The 27,411-nt window shown below is 27.8% G+C and overlaps 1 protein-coding gene across 2 annotated transcripts in view; it reads right to left on the bottom strand.

The window, feature by feature from the left end:
• LOC119680818 overlaps positions 1-27,411 on the bottom strand; it is a 52,634-nt gene that overhangs the window by 21,978 nt on the left and 3,245 nt on the right. For both annotated transcript variants that reach the window (XM_038093812.1, XM_038093813.1), the window contains exon 2: positions 21,798-21,939. In XM_038093812.1, coding sequence (XP_037949740.1) covers positions 21,798-21,939 — 142 coding nt within the window. The remainder of the gene's footprint in view (positions 1-21,797; positions 21,940-27,411) is intronic.

The following is a 27,411-nucleotide window of genomic DNA, read 5'->3' as shown; positions in this document are numbered from 1 at the left end:
TTAGAAATGCAGATTATTTTAGAGAGATATGTATTTTACTATAATGTATTAATTTGTTAATTTTATTAATGAAACATAGATACAATTCTTATTGTTGATTATAAATCCTCTTGAAAACAAGTCCGCAATATGCTAACACAAATTTGAGCGTACTCATACTCTTGGCAGTAACAAGACTGACCTCTTTCCCACAGTTGCAATAAGAGTCAGTGAATGGAAATATCATCCTTCTAACATGCATTCCTAATCTCACCTTACAACTGGCTAAATAAGGAGGCATCTCAGTGGCACTTTCAATTCAATATTGAACACAGTTCAGAAAGCAGCTTGACTAATGTAAAAGGATAATGTCATTATGATTGTGTTCATATTTCTAAACAGCGAGAAAGATAGATACGAATATTTATAAAATTCAAAAAGAGACAAATAAACGACAATAAAAATTATTTATTATTTGTTATATATTTGTTATAGCAAATAATTCCAGATTTTCAATTGAAATTCTGAAATTCTGGTATTTAATAAAAACATCAGCTACGGTCTATCAATTCCACAAAGAAAAGTTAGTTAGAATTATAATTTGTATAGGATTCGCAATTTGATAATATAAATACTTGATTATTAGCATTAAGGTAAGCAATTATAAGCCCTTTATTCGCTAAGTTTGAATAAATCAAAATTGATACAGCAAATACCTAATCTAATGTGAGAAAAAGATGTCAAATGTGTAACTGTCTAAATGCCATTCAAAGTCATTCACCTCCATATTAAAATAATTGAATTTTAAATATTGAATAAATGATATTGGATGCGATATAAATGATGCGACGGTATTGTCGGTGATGTGGTGACTAGTTCCTAACTCTCTCAAAATCTATCTATCTATCTACCTAAATCCAGTCAGTTAGGAAAACCTAATGGTTTGACGCCATCAAGTCAATGCCCTTAAATATATTAAGAACACTGGACATTTGGTTCTATTTGTAAATAAAATTAAATCAAAAAAATGGAGACAGATTTGTTAATATAGCTTATAATACTGTATAAACTGCAAGAATAATAACAATAGTAAATAATATTCAAAGCATATGCGTTATTTTCTTTTAATATTTTTCAAGTTTAACCTCTGATAGTTCCTATATTACAAACTGATAAAGGAGAACTGCATCACTCTTAAAATCTTATGGAATCACAAATATTTTGACTGCATTCCAAATCGTTAAATTCAAGGGGTCTGCCGTTTGGTTGAACGGCACACTATATACATTTTTAAGAGAAGAGAAATATGATTTTATCCTCATTTAGGCAATTAATAAATGAAAAATCTGATAGAAAAGCCAACGTAAGACGCGAAAAAGGAGAAAATTTCAGAAAAAACACATTAATATGCTTAACATGGAATAAAAAACTCTCCAAACAAATCTTTAAAAGACAACTAGTTGCACTGTTCCTATACTGAAAGGAGTGATACTCCTAAGAAAGTAATGTGTATATGGACACTTTCCCAAAGGGTTAATATAAAAATTCCAAAACCTATCGAAGCTAAAAAGATAAGAAGAAAGAATAACGCGTATACAACCGCTATACCCATACTAGTAGTATTGTCCGTAGATAGCTATCAATGCCAATAGTGTAATAATGTATTCAATCATAATATTATCACTGATTTTTTTATTATCACTGAATATTATCATTGATTTTTTATTAATTTTCCCACACATTTGCACAGTTATGCATCGTTTTATGAATTCATTCTGAAATAAATGGTATTTAATGGATGCTGAAGAGTGCTTTGTCAACTTGTAAGTGATACAGTTAACTAGACGTTGTAAATCGAATGATGCATTTCTAAATACTACGCAAAGATGAATTACCATAAACTACTTTACAATGATATTGTTTTAAGAGCATTTACGTTAATATATTTCATATTTTGACCAAATGTCTTAACATCTGAATTAAATTTTTCTAAAAAGATATATATATATATACATATATAAAATATTTTTATTATGTATGCAAATTATATTTACGCTGAGGTTGAAATAAAAATTTGAGTTCGGCATAAAATGAATACTTAAACTTGTAATATTTTCTTCCAAGCAGCTTCTATAACGAGGAACTTTCTAATAACCTGATTTTCACGAAACCCTTAAGATTTCTTGCATAAATTTCGCTTCAATGATTACTTGCCCTCCACCCATCCATTAAAATGTGAAAATGAGTTTTTTTTCTCACGAAAATGTTTTAAGAAAAAATCGAATTTAAATTAAGGCGGTCTCTGGAGATGACTTCATCTACTAAAATGTTAATGCTTAGTTCCATGAAACTTAAGCATGCGAGAGAAAACTTGAATTTTATTTTATTTTTTCTTAATACACTATAGTTTATATGCATAGTTTGGTAGTGAATATAAGAATTTATTGGAGTACTGTTTCAGAAAAAAAAACTATTCAATTTTGTAAAACGCTGAAGTATTCACTGTAAATTATGTAAATGAAATGGTTGCATTTCATATAAATTATTGAAGCATAAAAATGTCACACTTAAGATACTTTTTGGAATTTATATGGAATAGCTGACGATGAACTCACTTTGTTTTATTTCTACTACTTTGTAAAAATATTTCACTAACATAAGTATATTTTACATAAATTTGCGCATATAAATAGAATAATACGTACATGTTTTATTTCCATTTGGGAATGGAAATAGTTTATGGTCAGTTTGGGGACATGTAAAGTATGTAAAGTGTAATAATGTTTTGGTATGGCGTGAGTATATTTTTCAAAACCGCATTCTATAATAGTAAGGCGATTGCTTATCTTTTAAATATTGACATCGTGAGGTACGCCCTACTGCGATTAGAGATTCAATAAAGTTATAACTCTGAATTCTAGTCTTTAGTTATATATCTTTACCTTTGAAATATTACATATTCTATTGGCCACTTTTAAGTTTTGTTTTAATGTTACCATAAATATAGGATAGATTTACTAAAGAAGGTATGGTTAAATTTTTAATTTTGTGGCTCGAAATATCAATGACTGTCTATATGCTATGTTATGTCATGCTATGTTAAGCTGCGAGTATCTCGAAATTCCTTCATAAATTGTATTTCATGTACATTTTAATATAAAATATACACTTTAATATAAAGGCATATAATAATAATACAATAATAATATAATAATAATATTATAATAATATAATTATAATACAATATAATATTCACTCTCCTTGCATGGTAAATATTATTATTACCACATTTACTTTTCAACTCTTTCTTTTTATGATTTCTAGTAAGAGAATCTCTACATACATACATTAACTATATAGTTAATTCTGTTCTCGATCGCTATATCGATACATATTGTGACAGTTTTTTTATACAAAAAAGAGTGCGCTTCTAATTAATAGTTTAAAAGTATATCTCTGCAATGTATCGAGCAAAGTCATGAATTATACAGCTGCTTACTGGAAAATGCCATAAAGCAACAGAAGTACTTGGAATAATGGAAGAATAAAAGAATGAACTGCTGCAAACAATAAAGTGGTAAACATAGAACACTACTTGTATGTACACTACAACATAAAGTATTGTAATTAATAACGCAAAGGTCGTGTAGAAAGCAGGACAGGTATTCGGTGATCCGTTAAAGGTGTTATGCGGCATTAAAAGCTTACACTGACTTGGGTTTTCGATTGCTCTGCACCTCGTTAAAAACCCCAAAAAAGTAAAATAAAGCCAAATACCAAATAGCTATGTGGTAGAAATATTAACCTATCAACTTAGATTGGACTGTGGATGATCATAGAACTGATAAATATTCTATGATTAAAGAAAGACATAGTGTGGCATGACATAGGCACCTAACACCTTACATAAAATTTTCTCAAAATTACTTACTATATAGAAAATTAACAATACATACTGCTGTATTATGTATAGCTTAAATTAGGTTTGAAAGGCCTTGTGACCAAAGCTCACTTAAGCTCAAATAATGACCCGTTGTAGTATCACAGGAATAGTGTTTGTATATGTGCTGACTAGAGTTCAGTATATTATGCACACTATATTATAAATTAAAACATACATGAATATATCCGTTAAGAAGATTTAAAACTGCACTCAGTTATAATAATACATTAAAGTTATATTAAGACATTAAAGTTTATACCATATATATCAGATAAAATAAACCATTATGAAAGAAATTTAATTAAAGTTAGGTATTTGTTTACAGATTCTTATTGTTTTATTACTAAATTAAATTTATTAAGTTAAGAAAAAAAATCATGATTTATTTTACAATAATTTTTATTTGAACAATATTTTAGAGTATTTAGTATATATTTTAGTATATATATACTTTAGTATAAAGTCAACATCGGGAAAAAAATATTTCCAAAGGCCATCGGTAATGAACAATACCTTAAACTGCTATATGGTCTTCCCGAAACCATAAATAATTATAAAATAAAGTTTTGTTGTATTTGTATAGAATAGAAATACACCGGGTACTAGCTCCCAACGGAGCAGAGCACTGCGACCAGATTAATCTTTTGTGCTGCAACTGACCCTAACCTAACAGAAGACATTCCGCCTTTCGAATGTAAGCCAGAATGTCGTCCGTTGAGGACTTCCTAATGTCAGAATGAGAGAGCAGCTCTCCTCCCAGTGACCTTCTCCTTGCCCAGATCAAGGCTCGGCAGTCACAGAGAATTTGACTGGTAGGCTCGTCTGCTTCTAAGCAGAGTCGACACTCCATCTCTTCGGACAGACCTATTTTATTAAGATGATAACGCAGTTCATGGTGACCAGTTAATTATCCCACCAGCAATCTCAAGTCTGATCTGCTAAGGAGGGATGCTTTGCCATAACTGTATAGGTGAACCAGCTGTTTAGCCTGACGGTTACCTCGATTGTCGCGCCAGTAGCGACCTCTCTCGGTTGAGGTCTATTTTTGTATACTATGTATTCATTTTCTTATCAAAAATGATATTTATTTTGTATTAAGTAATTTTATAATATCGAATATATTCACCTAATTAATTCTAATGTCAACTGGTAATGTTTTTAATACTGATACTAATAATTACATACTAAATTAACGTGTTTGCATTTATTATCTATTTACTTTTTATTTCAATGAATCTAAAACTAAAAATCATGTTTATAGAAATAATTATTGTTGAAATTTTAAATATTCACTCATTTGCATCACAAATTCATGAGAATATAACCTAAGGACCCTGCGCATGGAAGTGACATGTGCGTGAAAATGCTATAACCGCATAACCTGTGATATTTAATAAATAAAAATATATTTATGTGATTTTTACAAATTTATTCTAACCAACAATTTAACTACAATGCGTTCTTATACGTACTTAATGTGGTCAATGTGTAGCTCTTGGCGTATTTAGTACAAGAACTTTGTTTCTATTTGTGCTTTCGTAACATGTTGAATGCCTTTACGTATTGTATATATAATTAATTTAATGTATTGATGAAAATTTAACGGTCTTCATGGTAAACGGGAAAAACGTCAATTTATTTAATTTATGATAATTTATTATAATTAATATATACATTGACAACTAAAGTAATCGTGTGTGTATGTGGTAATAAAAAAAAAACCAATTAGTGTGAATCGTACGACAAACTTTGTGTGGTTGGTATGAGAATTGTAACATCGACAGAAATTTCCTGAGAATGCTACTACATTATTTAATTGTTGTGAACTTTATAAAATGGCATTTGTTTTGTTCTTATGTTGTGACAAAAGTTCAAATAAATTCCCAAAGCAGTCTAAGGTGGCAATAAAAAAACGCACCGTAAGCGTCACTCACACCCAATAAAGACTATTTTATTGACTTAGTCGACCCAAATATTTAAAAACTAGGCAAATCCTTGGTGGCATATTAAAATACCTGGTGTTTAATTATTTAGACAATGAAAATGTATATATAAAGTAAAAAAACACATTTTCTACTTGATATTGATAAGATATTAAAGTATATGTTAAAAAAAAATAAAGCGTTAGCGAATTCAAATATTGATCAAGAATATTTAAAAACTAGTTATCTCCTGATAGCAAATCAAATTATAAGGTGTTTAATATTTTTGTTAATGCAAATATATAAGCAATAAAGCAAAACATATATCTAATATTTAAGACGACCCAAATACTCATTAGTAATATTTAAAGACCAGACAATTACTCGTGTTATTTTATATTGGGTGTTTAACTTAGTTTTAGGAGATGACTTAAATTTGTACTAAGCGCTCTTTTACAACGACATTCACTTTATTCAAGAAAGCGTGAGCAATATATATTTTATTACATTTATACATTTCGAATTTAGTACCAAAGCGACAGCATTTGTGGAAAGTATTATTTTTTTCCTTAAATCAAAACAAGAACTGCATAAGTTAGCCTCAAGATACTTATGGCTAACCTAAAACGTTCGACGATGAAGAATTGAAGGCATTATTAAAGAAATCTCATCACGAACTGAATAATAGTTTGCAAAATAATTAAATCTCACTCAAGCAAACATAAAGAAATATTTACATGCCATGAAAATGATATAAAAATAAGAAAAATGTGTACCACGTGAACTGACTGAAAGGTAACATTGAAAATCGTTTAATGGTTTGCAGTTCTTGACTTACATGACATCAAAAATGGCATTTGTCGCTGCATATTGTGACTAGTAATGAAAAATGGGTTTACAACGATTACCTTTGATGCAAAAAAACTATGGATTCATTCAAGCGAATCATCCATATCAAAACCAAAACAAAGTATTCATAGAAGTAAGTTTATATATTGCATTTAGTGAGATCAGAAAGGAGTGGTTTACTATGAACTACTAAAACCGAATGAAACTGTTACTATTGAACATCACCAACAACAATAGATAGACAATAGATACGATTGTAGCCAACAAACAACGTAAAGTGATTTTTCTGGGCTACAATGTTCGATCACATGTCGCAAGACAAGTAAAAAAATATGTTGGAAGTAAATAATGGGAAATCCTAGTATATGCTCGTTATTCACTAGATTGGACTCCATCAGAACACTACTTGCTCCAATTAATGTAAAGCGTTCTTCAAGACCAGTACTTCAGAAAGCATGAAGAAATCGAAAATTTGGCTGGATGAATAAAGCGCATTAAATGTCAATAAATTTTAGTATTCATTTTTTTAGGCGAAGACGCTTTTTTGACGGTAAGAAACTATTTTAATAGTTATAAGGGTTCAAATAGGAATAAAAAGATAACAACAAAACTTTTAGTTAATTTATTGAAGTTTGGTTGATCATACAACGCGGTGTCGAGTATTGTCAAGCACTCATCATCAGTGGTTTCAGCCTTAGCTACTTGTACGAAAACACGATTAGTTATTGCTTCTAATTTGACAGACAAAAGTTCTAAGCCTAGCACTTGCAGTCTACAGCAATTATATATATGCGCTCTATAAACTAAATAAAAAATTCGAATATTTCCTAAAACCACTGATGATAAGTACTTGGCAATATTTAAAATAACTTTGTATGGTCAGCTAAATTTCAATAAATTAACTAAAATTTTTGTTGTTGTGTTTTCATTACAATTCGAACCCTTCTGGCAATAAATTTTTTCTATCTTTTTGGCCAAAAAAATGGTTGAAAATCATGGCTAACGATAGAAAAAAGTTTGATTAAAATAAAATTTCTTAATTTCTTAAAAATAAATGGATTTTTTTTAACAATGTGAATTTATATATAATGAAAATATAAACAATAATTATTCAAAAATTTATTAAATCACTTTATTAAATATAAACTCTAAAAAATAAGATATTAAATTATTTGCTAAAAATTTTCATTAAAATAAACTGAACAAAATACTATAATAAATGCCAAAAGGCTTAAACACTATTAATTTTTCATTAAGATACAAAAAGTCTTGAAGTGAACATATTACTCTCGCTCACAGTTTGTTAAACAAACTGATTGCAATGTTACCTGAGATATGTAATTAATCAGGCCACACTGACTTAGCGGGACTAAAATAATTAATTTAAAATTCCTCTAACGTAAGTAAGCAAAAACAGCGATTGGTCACACTTGGATACCCGCTACCAGCCATAAAAGGTTGAACAGCAATAACTCATAAAGAAAGGAAAGCGCCAGATGAGCATCGAAGGTCTTTGTGGTTTTATGAGCTCGCCGTGGTGAAGAATTTCAAAAAAATCACGTATACGACGTGTGTTACGCTTGTTTCGTACGTATAAAATCACAACACTTCAATTTTTATAGCTGGTCTTAGGATATTTTATTGATTTACCAACAATGTTCTTACGTCTAATACACATTTTTTATTATTTATTATTTTTAATTAATTGTTCAATAAAACCGAATTGGAATTTACTTTCGTAAGAATTCAATGTCTTTCGTCGACGCAATTGCAACGTTCTAAGCTACAATAAATACTGAAAAAAAATTTAGAAAATGTCACGTCATCGCTGTTTAGTGCTTAATACGTAAAGCATTTCTTAGTCATGCTCAAGTATGAAACAACTGAACTGAATAGTTGGAGGGCTTAATTCCCTCCAGGAAAATTTTCACTTCTGAACATTTGTGAAACGTAGTAAACAATAAAATAGAATATAATAATAAAAAAAAAAAGAAATATATTAAAAACAAAACAAAAACAAAAACAAAAAGAATTTCCAGCAATACAAACTAATGATAAAATGAAAATTTCCCCAAAAAATTTCATTACTGTGTCCTTGCAGCGATAGTTACTGGACACTTGAGTATGCTATCATGGAAATATTACAAATTATTTTTACTTTTATTTCACATTTTTTGAAAATTAAATTTTTGACATGACACAGACAACAAAGTTCGTTGCTGTATGGTAAAGTGAATGGGGTTCAGTTGTATGTGCAGCAACGTACGTTGATAGACACACTCGCAAGACACAAGAGCAGCGACAAACAAATTAATCATTAATTTTTCCCACAAAATAAAATTAATGTATAAACTTGTTATTTTGCATATTAAGGTAAAAATCGATGAATAGGTTGTAAAAAGTATATAATATAATTTTTAATATAATATCATATTATTAGATGTGAGAACAATAACGTTAAGGATGATTGTTATTTTTCCTGGACGGGTTACGAAAGAAACATTAAGAAAATTACAACCAAAAAATAATTACACAAATTGAAATTTTTAGTCATTTTATCTGTTACTTCCTAATAATAAATTTATGGCTCAATTAAAATCCAAAATAGAGTAAGGTGTAAAGAATAGATAAGCTTTGAGAGAATATATATACATGTCCTGCATATCTTAATTTGATTAGGTAGAATACTTCAATTTTTTGGAAATTATGAGTTTAAATGTTTAAATTAATTATTTGCATAAGATTGTGTATTGGTTTTAGTTATATATTTATACATAAAGGGAATATCGTTTATATATATTTAATAATTTAAAGTATGATTATATCAAATTAAAAAAGGAAACATTCATTATAATTATGTAGGAGACATTAATTTTTTGGAGACTATGATTTCGATATAATTATATTAATTCTTTATGTATAAAAGAAGTTTCTTTAATAAATATTTAATGACTTAAAGTAGTTATATACTGTATACTATATAGACTATACTATAGTCAAAATTGTATTTAAATTTTTCGAAAATTTATTTGCACCAGGCCTTATATGGCATATAATTTATTTAATAATCTATATAAAGGATTTTTAAATGGGAGGCATATAAATTTATTTTAAATCAATTTGATTTTAAAGTCAATGTGACGGTAGTGACTATTTTGACTTAAATATAAACTGTGGTATTTAATAGAGAGGTTTCGAAAAGTAGTGAACTACAACAACAAATTTTTCATATATTATTTTAACTGATATTAACTGATATTGATATTTGCTCTTGCAAATATTGCTAGATGAGATACTACAGTGCTGCCAAGTTATACAATGAAACTCTTGTGACAACATTTTTTGATGAGGATTCTATGAAATATGTACTTCGAATACTTTTGATATATATTCTATATATATATATATATATATATATTCTCTATATATTCTATATACATATATATATAGAATAGATATATATATTCTATATATCGTGTAGCATATATGATAGAGAATATCTCTGTTCAAATTGTTTAAACTTTGGTATTTTTTATTCATTTTTATTAATGTATTAAGAAATTGTTTTAGTTTTTAATGCTAAGCTAATTTTATGCTATGATAATTATGGGTTATTCTGATCTTAGTTACTTTTAGTAAATGGTGAGAAATGTTATGAAAGGTATTTATGTTTTTTAAATAATTTAGATTCGAATAAATTTAATCCAAATCTTCTGTATGTAGAGATGAACGGATTGGAAAAGATATGATGCATGATATATATAATAAAAAAATACATATGCTTAAAATGAAGGACATGAAAGATGAGAATCATTGTATTTGTGGTATTTGTGAGTTTGATATATCTATGTCTGTGAGTGTAGTACATTTTTTGGTTTTTAATCTATTCAGTCCTATATTAGTTAGATTTATGGTTGTTATTGTTATATTCGTGGGGTTGATTTGTTTATAACATTTGGATGTAAATTCCCAAAGTTGTTAGGTATTATGAAAGTGAAGCTTAAGAAATGATTATCTATCGATAGATACTTGTTTATATCACATAGTTATCTGCAAGTTTGTTACCTTAAACTTTGATATAAAATAAAACAGTAAATTAAATTTAATGCAAAAGGGTTCGAATATTAATAAAGTAGCAACAATAAAAATTTGATTAATTTATTGAAATTTGACTGACCATTCTAGTTTCTTTTCGTCATAAGACGTGTCACATTTGACAAAAAAAAAACAACATTAATAAATTTAATGAAGTTTTATGTGCTACATTCTATATATGGTATCTAATATTCAGGTGATTTCTAAATAAATAATCGATTTCAGCAAATTATTACCTTCCTCAATTATTATTTAACAACAAAATGTAAATCAAAACTGATTTTTGATTAAAACTATGATGCCATTTACATATGTAGTCAGTCTACAAATTAATTATTTATTTTATAAACCAGAATTTTTTATACCTATTGGTTTTTTTTTGATTTTTATTTAAAATCCCATTTATATATATTTAAAAATATCTTAACAAAAATATATTGTTAAGATGTGCTTGGAATATTTGATTTTTTTTCTGTTAGTATATACCATAAAACAAAATAAATAATAAATTATTAGTAATAAAAAATCTTTCAATGAAAATCATACCTAAAATGAATATCAAAATTCAGTTGTTAAAAAAGAAATTTATATTTTATGAAAATCCCAGGACAGCAGCTCACATGTTCTCAACTCAAGTGAATAAAAATCTAAATAAATTTCAGTTGTCTGAAGCTTGAAGTTACAGCCACTTTAACTACTGAATAAAATTCATATAATATTCTCATGTTATCGTTCACTTAACACAAGTTTTTTTATTAAAAAAAAAATTATTAGAAAATTTATATGTCTTTAAGTTAATATCTATTATAAATTATATGATTTTATGCATTTATTCAAGAGAATAAATTTCCTTAAGGATCATGCACGAAGCACTTCAGTTATGTATATTGAAATTTAAACTCGCTACTTTATTAAAATTCCCAGTAAATATAAATTTTAACTTCAGCATTATTTTTAATTAAGAACAATCGGGTTTCCTATGGAGATTCAATTTAAAACGGTAGATATCTGATTACAGAAAATGCCACCACAGTTCAAGCAATGACAACTAATTTGCTTTGTTTTTGCTTTCTGCCATTTTCGAGTGAAAAATTTTCCAGAACAATTGTTCTGAGGACAGCCATTGCTTTTATTCTCGTACTGTGAGTCCATGTCCGTGTTGATTTCCACTAGCCATTTTTGTTTGCGGATATGTCATGCAGGAAGCTGTTTTTGGAAAAGAACAAGTCGTTGGTGTATGTCGGAAAGGATGTACAAACAGTTTGATTGTTGAAATTTTAGTTGTCTGATTTAAATAGTTAATTTATGCGCATATCCTTTCAGGAATTAAATTCGTTTTAAAGGTTACACAGTGGAGTTTATAGAACTTGGTTCAAGTATGTTATCTAGTTGAAATGTAAGCGAGAAAGAGGAATCCAATTGAAGTTTTAATATTTAATTAAAAATTTACAATATAAAAGAAAACTTTTAAAATTGAAAACTTAAAAGTTAAATTCTTATTAAATATTATAACATCAATCTAACTTATTTTAATATTAATTTGGTTATCAAATAAAGAAATTTGTGATGATACTTGGTTTTAGATGATACTCAAAATACTTTTGGAATTTAGGTTTAATTAATACGCGAGAATTGAAGACATTTCCTAGGGAATGAGCATTTGTCATTTTGTTTTGCATATTTTAGCTGTAACCTTATAAGTTTAGAGTTTATTGTAATTTAAAAGTTATTGCTAAAGTAAGTCGACTTCAATCTGTCTATACAAAAAAATTATTGCTCTTTGTGCTTATGCTACAAAATAGTTGTGATGGAAAGAATTATAACCCATAACTTTGTGCTAACTGCATCAGTTAATGTAATTCTTCCATCTTTTCCCATTAAACTTGGTTTAATAAACAATTGCGAAAAACCTTTAAATAAGGAAGATGAAGTACTACAATATCTGGTAACTATGTTTCCTGTGTTATCAAAAATTAAGATAAAGAAACGAATATTCAATGGGCCTGAATTCTATTGAGAATTTATAGAAATAGTATTTAGTACTAACTATTAATTAGTAGTAATAATAAGTACTATAAATATTATTAAAATAAACTAGAAGTTATTATAGTATTATCATTTTTAGTAACATCCTTTGTTTTTACTTTCAAAATATTTAGTACCAAAAATATCAAGTTTAGTGAATCTAAATCGCAATAAACTGATACTTTTTCTACTTAGTTCCGGTTTTCGTTCCGGCCAAAATGTCGGTTAATATTTAATACTAAATACATTGAGTTTAGTGAATCGAAATCGCCATAAACTGATATTTTTTCTACTTAGTTCCGGTTTTCGTTCCGGTCAAAAAATCTGCAAATCCTCTAGATTATAAAAGAAAAAGTCGTTTTTTGTAAATATTTTAAAAATGTTTCTTCTGTATTAACATTTTCGAATTAAATGGGTTGCAATATTTTAGATATGATTAATTTGTTTTAGTGTTAAAATAAAAGCAGTAAAAAAAAATATGAGAATACATATGCTTACGCTACTACTGCATATTGCAGAATGTATCAATATAAACATATACATATTGTAAATGAAAATAAAATACTATTATTTTCCATTTTTTTCTTATAAACTATTTCGTAAATATATGTTCGATTAGTTTAATTATATACCAGAAGGGCCATAAGTATTCGTTGAATATATCAGCAATGACAATTTAAAAAAGCCCTCTTTTTATATTCAATTAGCGATTAAAAGCCGACGATAATGGTATGTATAAACATGTATTTTCAATAAATTAAAACTACTTCAATAAAAATATTAAAATATTTATAAATAAGTCTAATGATTTATTTAAATGTTTTTCACTTCATCTATAACCATACCTATAATTACAATAAACTCTTTTCATTTATAGATTAGTACAATAGATCTTATGTGCACCCTTGTTCGGATTCGTGATGACAATTATAGGTCGAAATCAATTACTATTAAAAGGTTTGTTATAAAAAGATTTATTCTGTGTCAAAATAATAAATCGAGTTTTATGGAAGATATAAAGCCCTAAAAAGATTAATTGATTTTGTTTTTTTTAATGTAAAAGACTTGAGGTTGATATATTTATGTAATGATTCTTAGTTGTTATATTAATTTTAGTAAATAATGAAAATAATTTGATATATTCTTACTCAATATTGTGTTGGATTCAGTAAGACCCACCGTTCATTAGCATTGGACTACACATTTTTTAAAGTACTCGTCACTCATATGCTAACATAAATGCTGATATATTGGAATCAGTACGAAAGAACTCAGTGAAACTTACCGTTTCGTGACATTAGGTCACAAATTTTCTGAATGCTAATATATTTAATAGATTTTAATAATTCATACCTAGAACCCATATATATTAATTTATCGGGTATGTAACCTGCTTAATATTGTGTTGGATTCAGTAAGATTCACCTTATGAAAGTACTTAGTGAAACTCACCATTTCGTGACACTAGGTCACACATTTTCTGAAAAGCTCATATATCATATGGTAAGAGCTAATATATTTAATATACTATTTTAATAATTCATACCTAGAACCCATATCTGATAATTTACCAGGTATGTGACTTTTATATATGATTTTTCTGGTTTCTGGATGGAATTGTAGAAGGATTTGAAGAATGTTCTGTTCGTAAAATTATTATTGATGTTTCAGGATTTATCGAGCTTAGTCCAATTTCCAGATATTCAAACTATTGATTATTTTTAAATATCTTTTTATCTTTAGCCTTATTTTTTCTTTGTTGATATAGGTGATCTTGAAGGTTGACAGCTATGATTTTTTTACACACATGTGTCCTTTATATTACTAAGTCAGAAATGTCGTCAAGTACCTTGAATTCTAAAATATATAATAATTATTTCTGCTAGTTTGTAAGTAATATAATTTATTGGTTTTCCAAAACTGAAGAGTTCACCACTAAGACTTAAATCAATAACAAACGCTATTTGGTATAATATTTTTTCTGTGATCAGTTATACAAGTCAAATGAGTTGTTATGATATTCAAAATTTTTGTATATAAAAACTTTGTAATACATATCGAAGGACTAATGAAATATCAACTACATGTTAATTATGGTATTTTTGATTCCAAAATCGGTTTGATAATCGGTCATTATCGGAAAAATAATTGGTAAAAATTTGTGAGATTTGCAAAATGCTAATATGATGCAGGAATTAATGGTTGCACCCCTAAGTAGTTACTTGGGAACTGTTGGGTAATACACTAAAAGTGCGTATAGCGAGTCCTAATCCCTAAACTTTAAGTTTGGGTTGTGCATAGGGTATAGCGTCTAACATATAAAATTATCCGCCAGTGCAGGTCGTGAAGAAGTTTCAGATATGGCAACTGAATATTAACGACTGCTACATGTATCTAGGTAATGAGAATCGGGTATAGGCTTCTTTATATTACCTTTGATTTTAAATTATTAATCTGGTTTGTAAAAATGTAAATAATGGTTGTAATTATTTTTTGTAGTCAATTGTGACCACTATAAATTGACATTAGTATAGTTTAACTTATTCTTTCGGTTTTTATTTGACTTAAAATTTATTATTTATTTATAGTTAACGTGTTTATGTCTATTCACGTTTTATAATTTCTTATTCCTTTTATGTTCACTTATCTGTGTAAAAAAATCTGAATATCAATATAATATATGGTATATTTTAGTATTTATGTGTTTGTATAGCCTTCAAAAAAGTATATAAAGTATTACATTAACAAAAAAAAACCAAACCTAATCAACCGTTCTATTTTTTCGTTTATTATAAACAACAAAGTTTACAAGTATTCACTTTGGTATCTGGCTATTTTTATTCAAGTTCAAATAATGAAAGGATGTGGAAGGAAACAGGAAGTGTTAAAAATGTCTATAAAAATGTACTTTGTTTATATTACACATTTAACTTAATGAATTCTATTTATAAAGTTTTCTATTTTAAGAAAAAATATTTTTGGTTTTTTCGTTTCTACTAAAAATAATCACGTAATTTCGTTCTAATGAATTAAATGAAATTATAGTCCCACGTACACATCCAGTTATATATTATTGTAATTAAAATGCTAAGTGCATATTTATAAAGTTTTTCATAAAATGCATTTAAAAGAAAAAAAAATAAAGTTTTAATTACTGTTTTTAATCAATATTTATTTTTGATATTTTTTTCAAGCTTTGATCTTTATTCGGAGAATTTTATACTTGTATACACTCGCTTTTTTCACATTACTTTTAATGGATGAGAAATGTTTTGGTTTCTTTTTCAACACTATGACTCTAAAGTCCATTAGAACTAATGGGATGAGTAATATGTTATTTATGAAGTAAATGAAGCAAAAAAATTATTTCAATAAATTGAGTATAAAACAAAAAACAAAAAAGAAAAAGGCTTTGGTTTTAACGAATTTCAAATACCCTTCACACAGATGGTTATATTATGAATTAAAACATTTTTTATTGAGTTTTTCTCTAATGAAAATTTAATGTTTTTAACATAATAGAATAATAGACCAGAACCTTATTGTGGATTAAGTTGTTTTGCAACTAGGTCTCTAATCAATAATTGGATTTTAACCGAGAGAAGTCGCTACTGGCGCGACAGTCGAGCCCTTTAGACCGTCAGGCTAAAGAGCTGGTTCAGAGGAGACTTTCAGCCACATTTTATGTGACTGCCCAGCTTTAATTTGGGTCAGGAGGAGGTAACTGGATCAAGAACTGCTCTCCGCTTCCGACATTAGGAGGTCCTCAACGGCCGACATTTTAGCCTTCATGGGCAAGGCGAAATATCTTCTGTGCGATTAGAGTCTATTGCAGCACAAAAGATCAATCATGGTCGCAGTGTTCTGCTCAAGTGGGAGCTAGTACCCCGTTCATTCTTACCTTAACATAATATTAAGCAATTAAATATTTATAATTAATAGATTTCTAAAAACTGACAAAAAGGCAGTTTAAAAGTCGCTATGAATAATTTTATTTTTTCAGAGGTTTAGTAGCGTGATCATTTATACCATCATTGTATTATTATGAGTCATATGTTCAAAAATTTTTGTTAATAAAAATACATTAATTTTTTAGTCCATTAAATGGACTAACTTGAATTGGAAGTTATAATACTGCATCTAATTGCAAAATAAATATTCGTTTTATTTCTTCAGCTCAAAATCAGGGAGAATGTTTTTTGGAAAACACTGTCTAAGATTGGACTTTATTCTTCTTTACACTTAGCTTAGGACCGGTTCATAAAGTCCTGGGTCCTAAGTTTTAAGCTGGGTTCTGTTATTGTAAGCTTTATAATTTGGCAAAAATTGCAAAAAAATTAAAAACAATGGGTCAAAGGGTCCTGAGTTTATGTGGTTCTGTCATTCTAAGTGATGTATTTCTGCAAAAATTGTAAAAAACTTAAAAAACAATGGTCGTTCAATTGAAAATATGCACGTATATAAAACATTTATCATTCAACATTCATTTCTATGCAACTTTGTTTTTACTATTAATATTACTTAATTAGCTATTAAGTTATTATACGCCATTTTTTCGCATAAAGAAACGAATATATATGTGTTGTTTAGTGGGGAATGGTGGCATAGAGTCTTACATTGTCTGTACATTTCAAGAGTCCTACATAGCACATACTACAAATAAAGTTCATAAACACTAGTACAGTTAGAGAAATAAACTGACATCGCTGAATCAATTTGTCTTATTATACTGACCACAACCATATATTTATACCATTTCCAATGCCATATTCAATACATTACAAACATCTCGGCAAAACTAATATTGCCTTCTTCAAAATTGAGTAAAGTTAACATATAATTTATAGGAAAAATGTAAAGAAAAACAAAATGAAATAAATTATACTACACCGTAATAGGTTTTCATCAGTACAACCAAAGCGTACTCGATATTAATGGAAACAATATATAAATTTTCCTTAAAACGTTTTATACACTTTAAGATATTGTATCTTATTCAGAGAGTGTTTTTAGTTTAGTACAGGAAAAACATTTATGAAATGATTCATTGTTAATATTTTCACAAAATAAATGTATTGTTATAAAATATTTAAATACACAAATATACTTATAAAACCAGTGTGAATGAAACTACACTTTTTTTTTATTTACAATATCATATTTAGTGTTGAGAGTTTAGGAAATACACTAAAATATTTATTTTTTAATACTAAAAACCGTTTTTAACATTATCAAAATTCTTCTTTAAAGCTTTATAAAAACTGATACAATGGGTCGTACATAAATTATTTATACTTTTAAAGTATTGAAAATACAAATAAATTTTAAAATTTTAAATTAATAATTTTAAATTTATTACTAATGGTAAGTAACTTTTTAAATTTTTACAAAAACATTTATTACATTGTATATATTGCATTGTATATAATGTGTGTACTTACATTTTGCGTAATTGAGATGGGCAAAGTAATTAACTAAAATGACTCCCTTGACTCTATTAAAAGTAAATAAAAATAAAATAATCTTTAAATATATTCAATTTAAATATTTCACTCTGATATACTCAATCCAAGCCTTTTAAAGTTCTCGAATAATTGTTTGATAATAAATTTAACGTATTTGAATTTAAGGTAAAGAATTTTTTTTTACACAAATACTTTAGTGCTATTGAATGCTCTTCAGAGTTTGTTATATAAAAAAATTAAAAGTGCTTTAGACACTAACTCGTGTTTCATCAAGCAAAGAAGAAGTAGATTTGAAAATCAAGAAGTTTTAAGACAGCAAAAAAAGCACAGAAATGGCCACTTCAGAGTTTGTTATTTACAAAACGAAAGAACTTTAAAATAGCAAAAAAATCTTGGAAACCTTACACTTCTTTGGATAAACAATATAGTACTTATATTATTCCGATAGTCTGATATTCTAGCAAGTTACTTTATTGGACAGACGGGAAACTGATCTTTCCCTCAGCTCAGGCAAAAGCGATATTCAAATACTTATCAGCACTTGCCAATTAATTTTGATGCTTTTAAAAAAACCAATACATCTTGGGTAAATGTATACAATTATGCAATGCCTAGGCTAATGTGGCTGACATATGATAGGAAAAAAGCAAGAGATCTATTCCAGCCTACGAAGGCAAGAAATCTCTAAGATCGGGTCTTCCATAAACGGTTACTGGTGATCACGCAGTATCTTATTAGTTATTATTGTAAAAACTGTGGAGATGAGGATGAAGAAAAAACAATGAAATATTTCTTCTGCAGCTATTCTGCTTTAGCTGGACACTAGATGATCTTCTATATCGCCATTTATTCAGCTTTAAATTCTCATGGTTGATTCTTCCCATATGAAGTTCCAATCTGAATACACATGTGATCTTTAACAAATGCAGTACATTAGATACCTGTATAATTATTACTATTATTATATTTATATTAATAATGAAATATTATTAACTGAGTCTTATATTATTCAATACGAATATTTTTCAAGTTTCGGATCTGCGCACATTCAAATTCGACTTTGTTTGCAATATCTAGAGCCTATTAGAAAGAATAAAAATTAATTTGGGTATTCTTCCATCACCATGAAAAAAGCATAGAGCTACCATTATTAGCTTGAAACCAAACAACAGCCTAAGAATTGACGTGGACCCAACTATTTAACTCGGGAGCGAGTTTGTATACAGGAATCGGCCAAATAGACGTTAGCGCTAAATTTGTGTACTACAAAAAAAATTTTTTGGTAGTTGATCTATAAACTAGTAAAATATAACCTTTTGAACTGGCAACCTTTTAAACTAAATGGATGTTGGAATTTGTTTAAAAAGAGCTGATTTACAAAGAAAATTAAGTAATTTTTCATCTAGATAATGTGTAAGTAACAGGTCAAAAACTATTATTTAAATCTGTGAATGTATATAGTTTGGTAATAACAAGTTCACTTGCCAGTCTTAGCCTCTATTAATTTCTGTCTCTCACTACAAAAAAATCTTTTGTAAAAAACGATTTTCTACAAAGAAAGTAGAAAGAGGTAATACCTGCTGTGGGGTGATAGACATGGAACACAAAAATTTTAAGTCGTTATAAAATAAAGTCATTTTAAAGTCACTTAAAATCCGTTTTCCTATTTCAAAATTTTTGCATCACTAAATATTGTCTAGATAATTTGGCCTAGCTTACCTCTTTGTGGTATGGCATAGCATCTGCAAAGATTTTTAGAAGTTTAGTTGCGTGAACTTTTAAGCCACTCTTACGATTATTTTGAGTCATATGTTCAAAGATTTTTGTTAATAACAATAGATAAATTTTTTAATCCATTATATGATGAGAAAAATTTTTACTATTGATTTGTATTGAAAGTTATAATACTGAATCTAATTGCAAAATAAACATTTATTTTATTAAATTCATTTTTATTAATTTATTGCTCTCCATAAAAAATTGAGTACGTTTATAATATACACTTTGCTAGAAATTTATAACTCGTAATATCGTAATTTTTTCTTTCAGAGATGTAAAAAAACAGCATTAAGTCTGGTTAAAACAAATTGGCATCACTTTTCAAATATGTTGTGTTTTTTATTGTGTAGAAATGTAAGAAAAAATTACGGTCACTGTATTTAATTGCAAACTAATGTTTGTTTTTAAAAATTAAAATAATTTTGTAAATTTATAGCTCCATAAAATATATGAAAAATTATTTTTAAACAATTTTTTACTATGCACTTTGATTATATGTTATAATACTAATTGCAAACTAAATATTTATTTTTTAAAAATTTAATATTATTTTATGAATTAATAGATTTTCATAAAAGAGTTAAAAATTTTTATTAAATTATTTTTAAACAATTTATTTATTTTTGTTAATATTGTGATATGCAAAGCAAAGTTTTAATTATCGCCTTTAGGCAATTTTAAGAGTTAGCAAAAATATGCAAAATATGTTATAACCAAACAATTAATTTACCGAAAATGTCGACCTTTTTTAAGTCCAAATTGTTGAAGTTAAACAGTATGCATTTGACAAATATTTTAATAATTTCGTGCCATTTATAAAACAATATAAAGTTGTGTTTTCATGAATAAATATATAATAAAAAGTTTTTAAATTTTTAATATGAAATTTATAAAAAAGTTCAGTCTTCTCGGTATAACAATATGCCACCTTCCGATATCCTTCATAACACATTTTCAGTTTCTAACTCAATTGTAAATTAGTTATTATGTGCATGAATTATTAATGGTACTTTAAAGTTTTTTATAGCAAAAGTTCTCTTATATAAAATCAATTAAGTATCACAGTGAAGTGAAACGACCAGCAACAAACAATAAAAACAGAAACAAAAAAAATAAATTCATTAAATTGCTTAGTAACCTCATAATAAAACTTCAGATTATTTACTATATAATTTTCCCCAAGGATCTGTGAGGATAACTAAAGGCTATGTGTGCTTATATTTATTTACGTTTGTATATATTTGTATGTTTGTATATATTTATGTATATTTTATAAAATGGTATCTTTTGCTGCTGCTCATTAGTGTAGCATAGGTCGTGTTAAGCTTGTGGACATATACAAAATAAACTCTATATCCTCTTAAGCACAAAGACAAAAGGCTTTGTTCACACAATTAACTCAATTTCATTTTTTCTTCAGACTTAAGGAGTGTCCTTAGGAAAAGTACTTAAACAACAAGCAACACAAAAAAGGTAACTTTTTATTTAATGCAATTTTTTTTCTTAAATTAAAAAGTATTTAATATAAAGAGAAATGAAGAAGAAAACTGAAATTGAGTTAAATAAAAATTGAAATAAAAATACACACAAACACTGACAAACACTGATAAATTTTCGGTAGGGATAAAAGTTCGTTTCAACCGAAATGAAATTTTTGAGGCAAGCTGTTTTTATGCTCTTCTGCTGTGTTGCAAGCACGTCTACAAAAACAATTTTAATGTGGAAATACTGTTTACATACCTGTCATCTGTTGGCTTATAAGTCACAATATACTTTTCGACTGGATGTGCATTCAGATCAATCATAGTTTGCCAGGACACTCGTACGGTTGTTGGTGTTAAAAATGTCACTGTAATATTCTCCGGCGTAGCGGGGATGGTACCTGCAATCAATAAAAAATATTGGAAAGTAGGTCAATTAAACTTCGTTGACACTGAAATAATATATTTCGAACTATAATATTCGACAACAAACAACAACAAAGAGAATATCGAGTTGGGCAGACATAGCAAATGAGAGCCAAAACACAAGTTAAAAGTTAAATAGAAGCTAAAACGTTGGCAATGCAATATGTGCACAGAAAGTAGAAGGATATAGTACCTTAACACACTTTAGTTAAAATACGTTACAAAGTCTGAAATTTTATTTAATTACTTTAAGTTTATTGCTTTTTTGGTGTTCTGAAGACAATTTAAGCACATAAACGATGAATTTGCATTTTACAAGCGCAACCACAAGCTGCCAAAGTTTCGAAACTTTTTTGTTTAATGTATTTAAGGACGTTGTGGTCTTACAGCATAACATCTGTAAGACCAGCAATAATGTTCCAAAATGAACTTTGTGCATAAATTTATGTGCAGAAAAAGTTAGGAAATTAGCTTAAAGGCCTAAACAGTTTTCAGTTAGATTCTGAACTATGATTGCAAAGGTTTGTTTGGGTTAAAGTGGTAATATTCATTTAATTAAAATGTTTAAGTGGTTCCTCTCGTACATAGGACATAGTTCAAAAGTAAAATGTATTCCTTATCTACATTGTAGACATTTTAAATTATTGTGATGTTTGACCTTTGGTATCAGCAGACTAATTAGTTAACACTTTCGTTGAGTAAGAGGTAATGGTGGTCGTGAAGAAGTGAAATAAAGTTAGACTACTCATACCCACACTTATAAAAACCATAGTTGTTATCATTTAAATAAAGTAAAATACTTCATAGTAAAATAAATCAATAATAAATGAAAGGAGTTAAATTCTTGTTTACTTGTAAATTTAATTTTGGACATATAGCCAATTGAATAAATATTTATAGCACTTGCTGCAATGATAGTTCAAATTCATTTGTAGGAGGTAGAATGTTACAACTAATGAACGTATTACATATTACTAGATTTTGGACATATAGCCAATTGGACAAGTATTTACAGCACTTACTGCAACGATAATTCAAATTCATTTATAGGAGTTAAAATATTGCAACTAATGAACATATTATATATAACCAGATTTGGTAATATAATGGAAAGATAGATATAAAAAAAAAGTTTAAAATATATGTGTTAATTATAACCTATTAGTCATTTTATATTATTAGCTTCAGAAATACACTTTAAAAAAAAAGTTTTCTTAAAACTTTTTTAAAACCATCCTATTGCTTCTATCACTGACAGAAATCCTGGTGATATTAATATCACCATAGCACGGATGAAATTCAAATCACAAACGTTCTGATTAAGAACTCAGACGAACTAATTATTTAATCTGCCATATATAGCCCTTAATAACAAAATGTAAATAAAGACACGAACACAAAATATTTTTCAATATTAGGGAATCTATTTATAACTGATAGTGATTATAATGCGGAAAATATATTCTGCAGATCCCGACTAACCACAACATACGGATGCGAATTATGTACCGAGGTAGTGAGACACATGTACCTGAACATGTGCAGTGTAAGACCAGCTTAAAGTTATTATCGGGTCATACTCTAGTGGTTGTCATGATAGATAAAGACCTTAGAAACAAGATAAAAATGTCAGTTATTTAAAAAACGAACAATTTGGACTTTATTTAAAGCAATATTGTCATCGTCTCTAAACGTCATAATGTTACAAAAAAGCGAGAAAAAAAACAATTATAGCGACTAAATACCTAATTAAATGTATGCGTGAAGCAGCATAGGAAACGACTTCTCCATCAAAATGTTATATAATGGAGTGATTCTATGCTGGGGTGATCACTAAAAAACTAAAACATAAACGTGGAACTAGAAATATACTGAAATCATTAAAGATCTAAAAATTCTTTTAAAACGACAGGCGGAACTAAATAAGCAGCAGTTCTTATATAGTCTGAACGTGTCTCACTTATCTAACTATTCTTTATGGAAAGTTAACAAAAAAGGTAATAATGTAATAGATTAACGATAATGTGGTAGCACCCAATAATAAAATTTTACTAATTTAATTATTAAATATTAAAAACTATTTATTAATTTATTGGGATTATATCCAAATTCGACCACAATTTCTCTCAAATTTTGCGAGTTTTACGACTCAAACTTAAAAATGAATAAAAATATATTAATAAGCTGGTGATTTACCGTGGTAACCTAAAATTTCTTCTTTTACCACAGCGGTTTTTTTGCTTAATTTAATCATTTAAGTAGCCTAAAAATGATGTACAATATTGCCCAGCTACTGCTTTGACTTTTTCATGGTAAACATAATTTTGCCATTTGGAAGCTAAAAATAAGAAATCATAATTTGTTGGAATAGATGTCCACTGTTTCGATTGCTTTTTCACTTTCAAATTATGATATAGACAAATCATATCTTCAGAAGCATAGACTCTTTTGAAAAGTTCTGAAATAGCTGGAAAAAGAGGTCAGGAATGGTTATGTGGAACGTTTTTGATACACTTCAAGTGAATATAAAACCCATTTGTTGATAATTTTTTCATATGGGAATACCTTTACAAGTAAATTTGGACATATTCACAGATAATCAGTGTCTCATTAATCGTTTGTGTAATCAATGTAAAAACTGCATTAGAGTCATTTATTAACAAGTGGAATGGTTTTTGGTTTTTAACTTCAAAAACTTAATCATTTTTTTCGAGCTTCGGGTACTTTATGTTTGAAAATGAAGGATATATAATAAAAATTTTATCAAAATTGGGAATTATGATGTCATAACCCATTCCGCTTGTAAAAGAATGACACATGTGGTGTACTTCTTGTTATTATATATTAGGGTTGTCCAAAGCATGCAGCATGGGCCTCATGCGGCCCGCTGCTAAGGTTTGTACGGCTCGCGACATGTCTTTTAACTACTAAATTTTCTTTTGGTGTACTGGTAAAACTACATTATTTTATTTGTATGTACCAAATAAATGAATTTAAATTAATAACACTAAGTTTAATATTATAATAACTATAAACGTATGTTTTTGTTTCTGCGGTTCTCCAATCTGTACAGTGATTTGTATTGCGCCACGATCGCATCTGGCCTGTACAGCCCTGTTATAAAAATTGTACAAATTTTGGCACTTTTATCTTCAATATCTCGGGAAGTTAACATGTACCGCAGTAGAAATAATTAATCGAAATAGCTGACTTGGCTAAAACCTGTTGTCAAATTCTAATACCCGTGAAATTGACAAGAATAAATATAGTCCATAACCGATTTTTTGTTATGTCCGTATAGCAAATGTAAGTTAAAAAACTGATATATAATAGGTATTCCCCTATTGAAAAAGCAATATCAAATTGAACTTTTAAATATTACCTTTACTGATTGTATCAAACAAAAAATATTAAATTTTTTTAGTAAACTTATCACTGACTTATCAAATAGTCCCCGTAATTGGTAAGTTTTTTAAATATTATATTTGATATGGCTTTAGGCAATGCTAAAGAAAATATATTCTGTTAACAAATCCAAATTTTTTATGTCACTAATATGTGAACTGTTAAGAATATGTTAATATAGGAGATCACCAATACGGAGACTAACAATTTATGAACTAACCACAAAGACTGTGAGATCGCTAGAATCTTATGGCCTAGTTTAGACAAAAGTAAAACGAAAAGCCTTTTAAACTTCAGCAACCCTACAGTTCGTGTATTTACTAAAATACTAACAGGGCACTCTGCCATTGCGTCTATGTTTAACTTCTCAACGTCATCTGGAAAACCAAATGGCTTAACGAGGATAACAAAGGTTAGCAACTCGTCTTTCCCGGCAAAATTTTTGAGGGCATCACAATGGGCAATATATGTCTCCGAGTGAAAGTGCTGACAACTGTCGCGTTGTCAGCTCGCGCCTTCTGAACCAAACCTAACCTAATGTCTAAAGTATTAGTTAATATGGTACATCAATAATCTAGAAATGTCAGTTATGATTAAAAGATATTTAGTTAATTATTTTTAAAAGAATTGTACAGTCTGCTAATTGTTAAGGTCTTAAAAGTCGTTACATATTGCTTAAAAGTCGTGGGTCAGGTAGTTTTAATTTTATATCTATATCAAAAAAAGTAAAAGAGGGTTTCTTTAATTTCTTTTTAATAAAATTTTATAGCTATAGTGTATTAAATATCTCAATTAATGTTCTTATAATTCGATTGAACATTTACAAGATATCTTCCTGTTTGCTACTATTTACTGCAAGTGCTGAATATTGCTGAATAAATTTCGATATGAAAATTATAAAATATTTAACTTAAAATTACCAACAATTTTTAAAGAAATACTATTTCTATGTCACAACTATATATTTTATATTTTTACAAACAAAGTTGTTCAATTTCATATCTAAGCACAACGTTAGTTTTAAATTGTTACTTTCAAGTTCCTTTATATAAAATTAATCCTTTAGCTTATAAACATAAAACTTTGAGGATGGTTATATTACAGAAGAAAACAAAAATTAAAATGCAAATTTTGTATATTTTGATATTCCAAATAATGTGAATACAAACAACTTTCGGCTTAACGAAAGCACCTACCAGAAATTCTAAAATCGCAAATTACACGCTGTGTATAGCCCATATAAGGGCTAAAAATGTTTATAAATTTAATACATGCTTAACGGTTTTTAATTAATTTATTATTTCAATAGGCGAAAAGTATTTTGTACTAAATTATGCCAAAGTATCTTGCACCACACAAAATTTTCCAAGCATGGAATTTTAATAGCTTATAAACACATGCAGGCTTATGCCCTAGTATCCACTTGTGTGGTTGTGTGTTCGTAAAATGTATCTGAACTGCGTGTCATTCACTTCGTAAAATGTATTAAAGTGCTTTATGTAGGATTTAGTGTGCATTATGGCATTTACAGCATAGAAAATTGTTTTATTCATGTAATAAAACTGTTTACTTATTGCTTGGTGAAGTGAGATTTTATTTGATTAATTCAATTTTTTTAAGTTCGTTTTACGTAAAAGTTAGGGAATGAAGCAATTTTATGAGTTCATCCTTGAATAAACAATAAGTAAATATCTTGCGTTTAGTTGGAAAATAATCTAACACGTTATCAGAAGCACTCAAGGGAAATTTAAAATAATTAACTTTAGGAAGAATAATTGCAAGTAACATTTTATGTATTTGTTTTACAAGTACATGGCTTAATTTAATAATATTCAAGAGTTTATTTATATATGTACTGATGTCATATTACTTGTAGACAGTTTTAATCATATATATATTATTTAAAAAAAAAGAGTGTAACATAATGGAAAGGTTGAATTTAAATTGTAAGATAAAAAGGTTATAAAAGTTGACACTAAATTACTGATATATTAATTTCATAATAATTATAATTCTTCCAACTGTCTGTCATATAAATAAAG

The sequence above is a fragment of the Teleopsis dalmanni genome, chromosome 2 (genome assembly GCF_002237135.1).
Source record: "Teleopsis dalmanni isolate 2A chromosome 2, ASM223713v2, whole genome shotgun sequence".
Classification (NCBI taxonomy): Eukaryota; Metazoa; Arthropoda; class Insecta; order Diptera; family Diopsidae; genus Teleopsis; species Teleopsis dalmanni.
The sequence above is the reverse complement of the archived record's forward strand: the minus strand, read 5'-3'. Positions and strand labels throughout refer to the sequence as shown.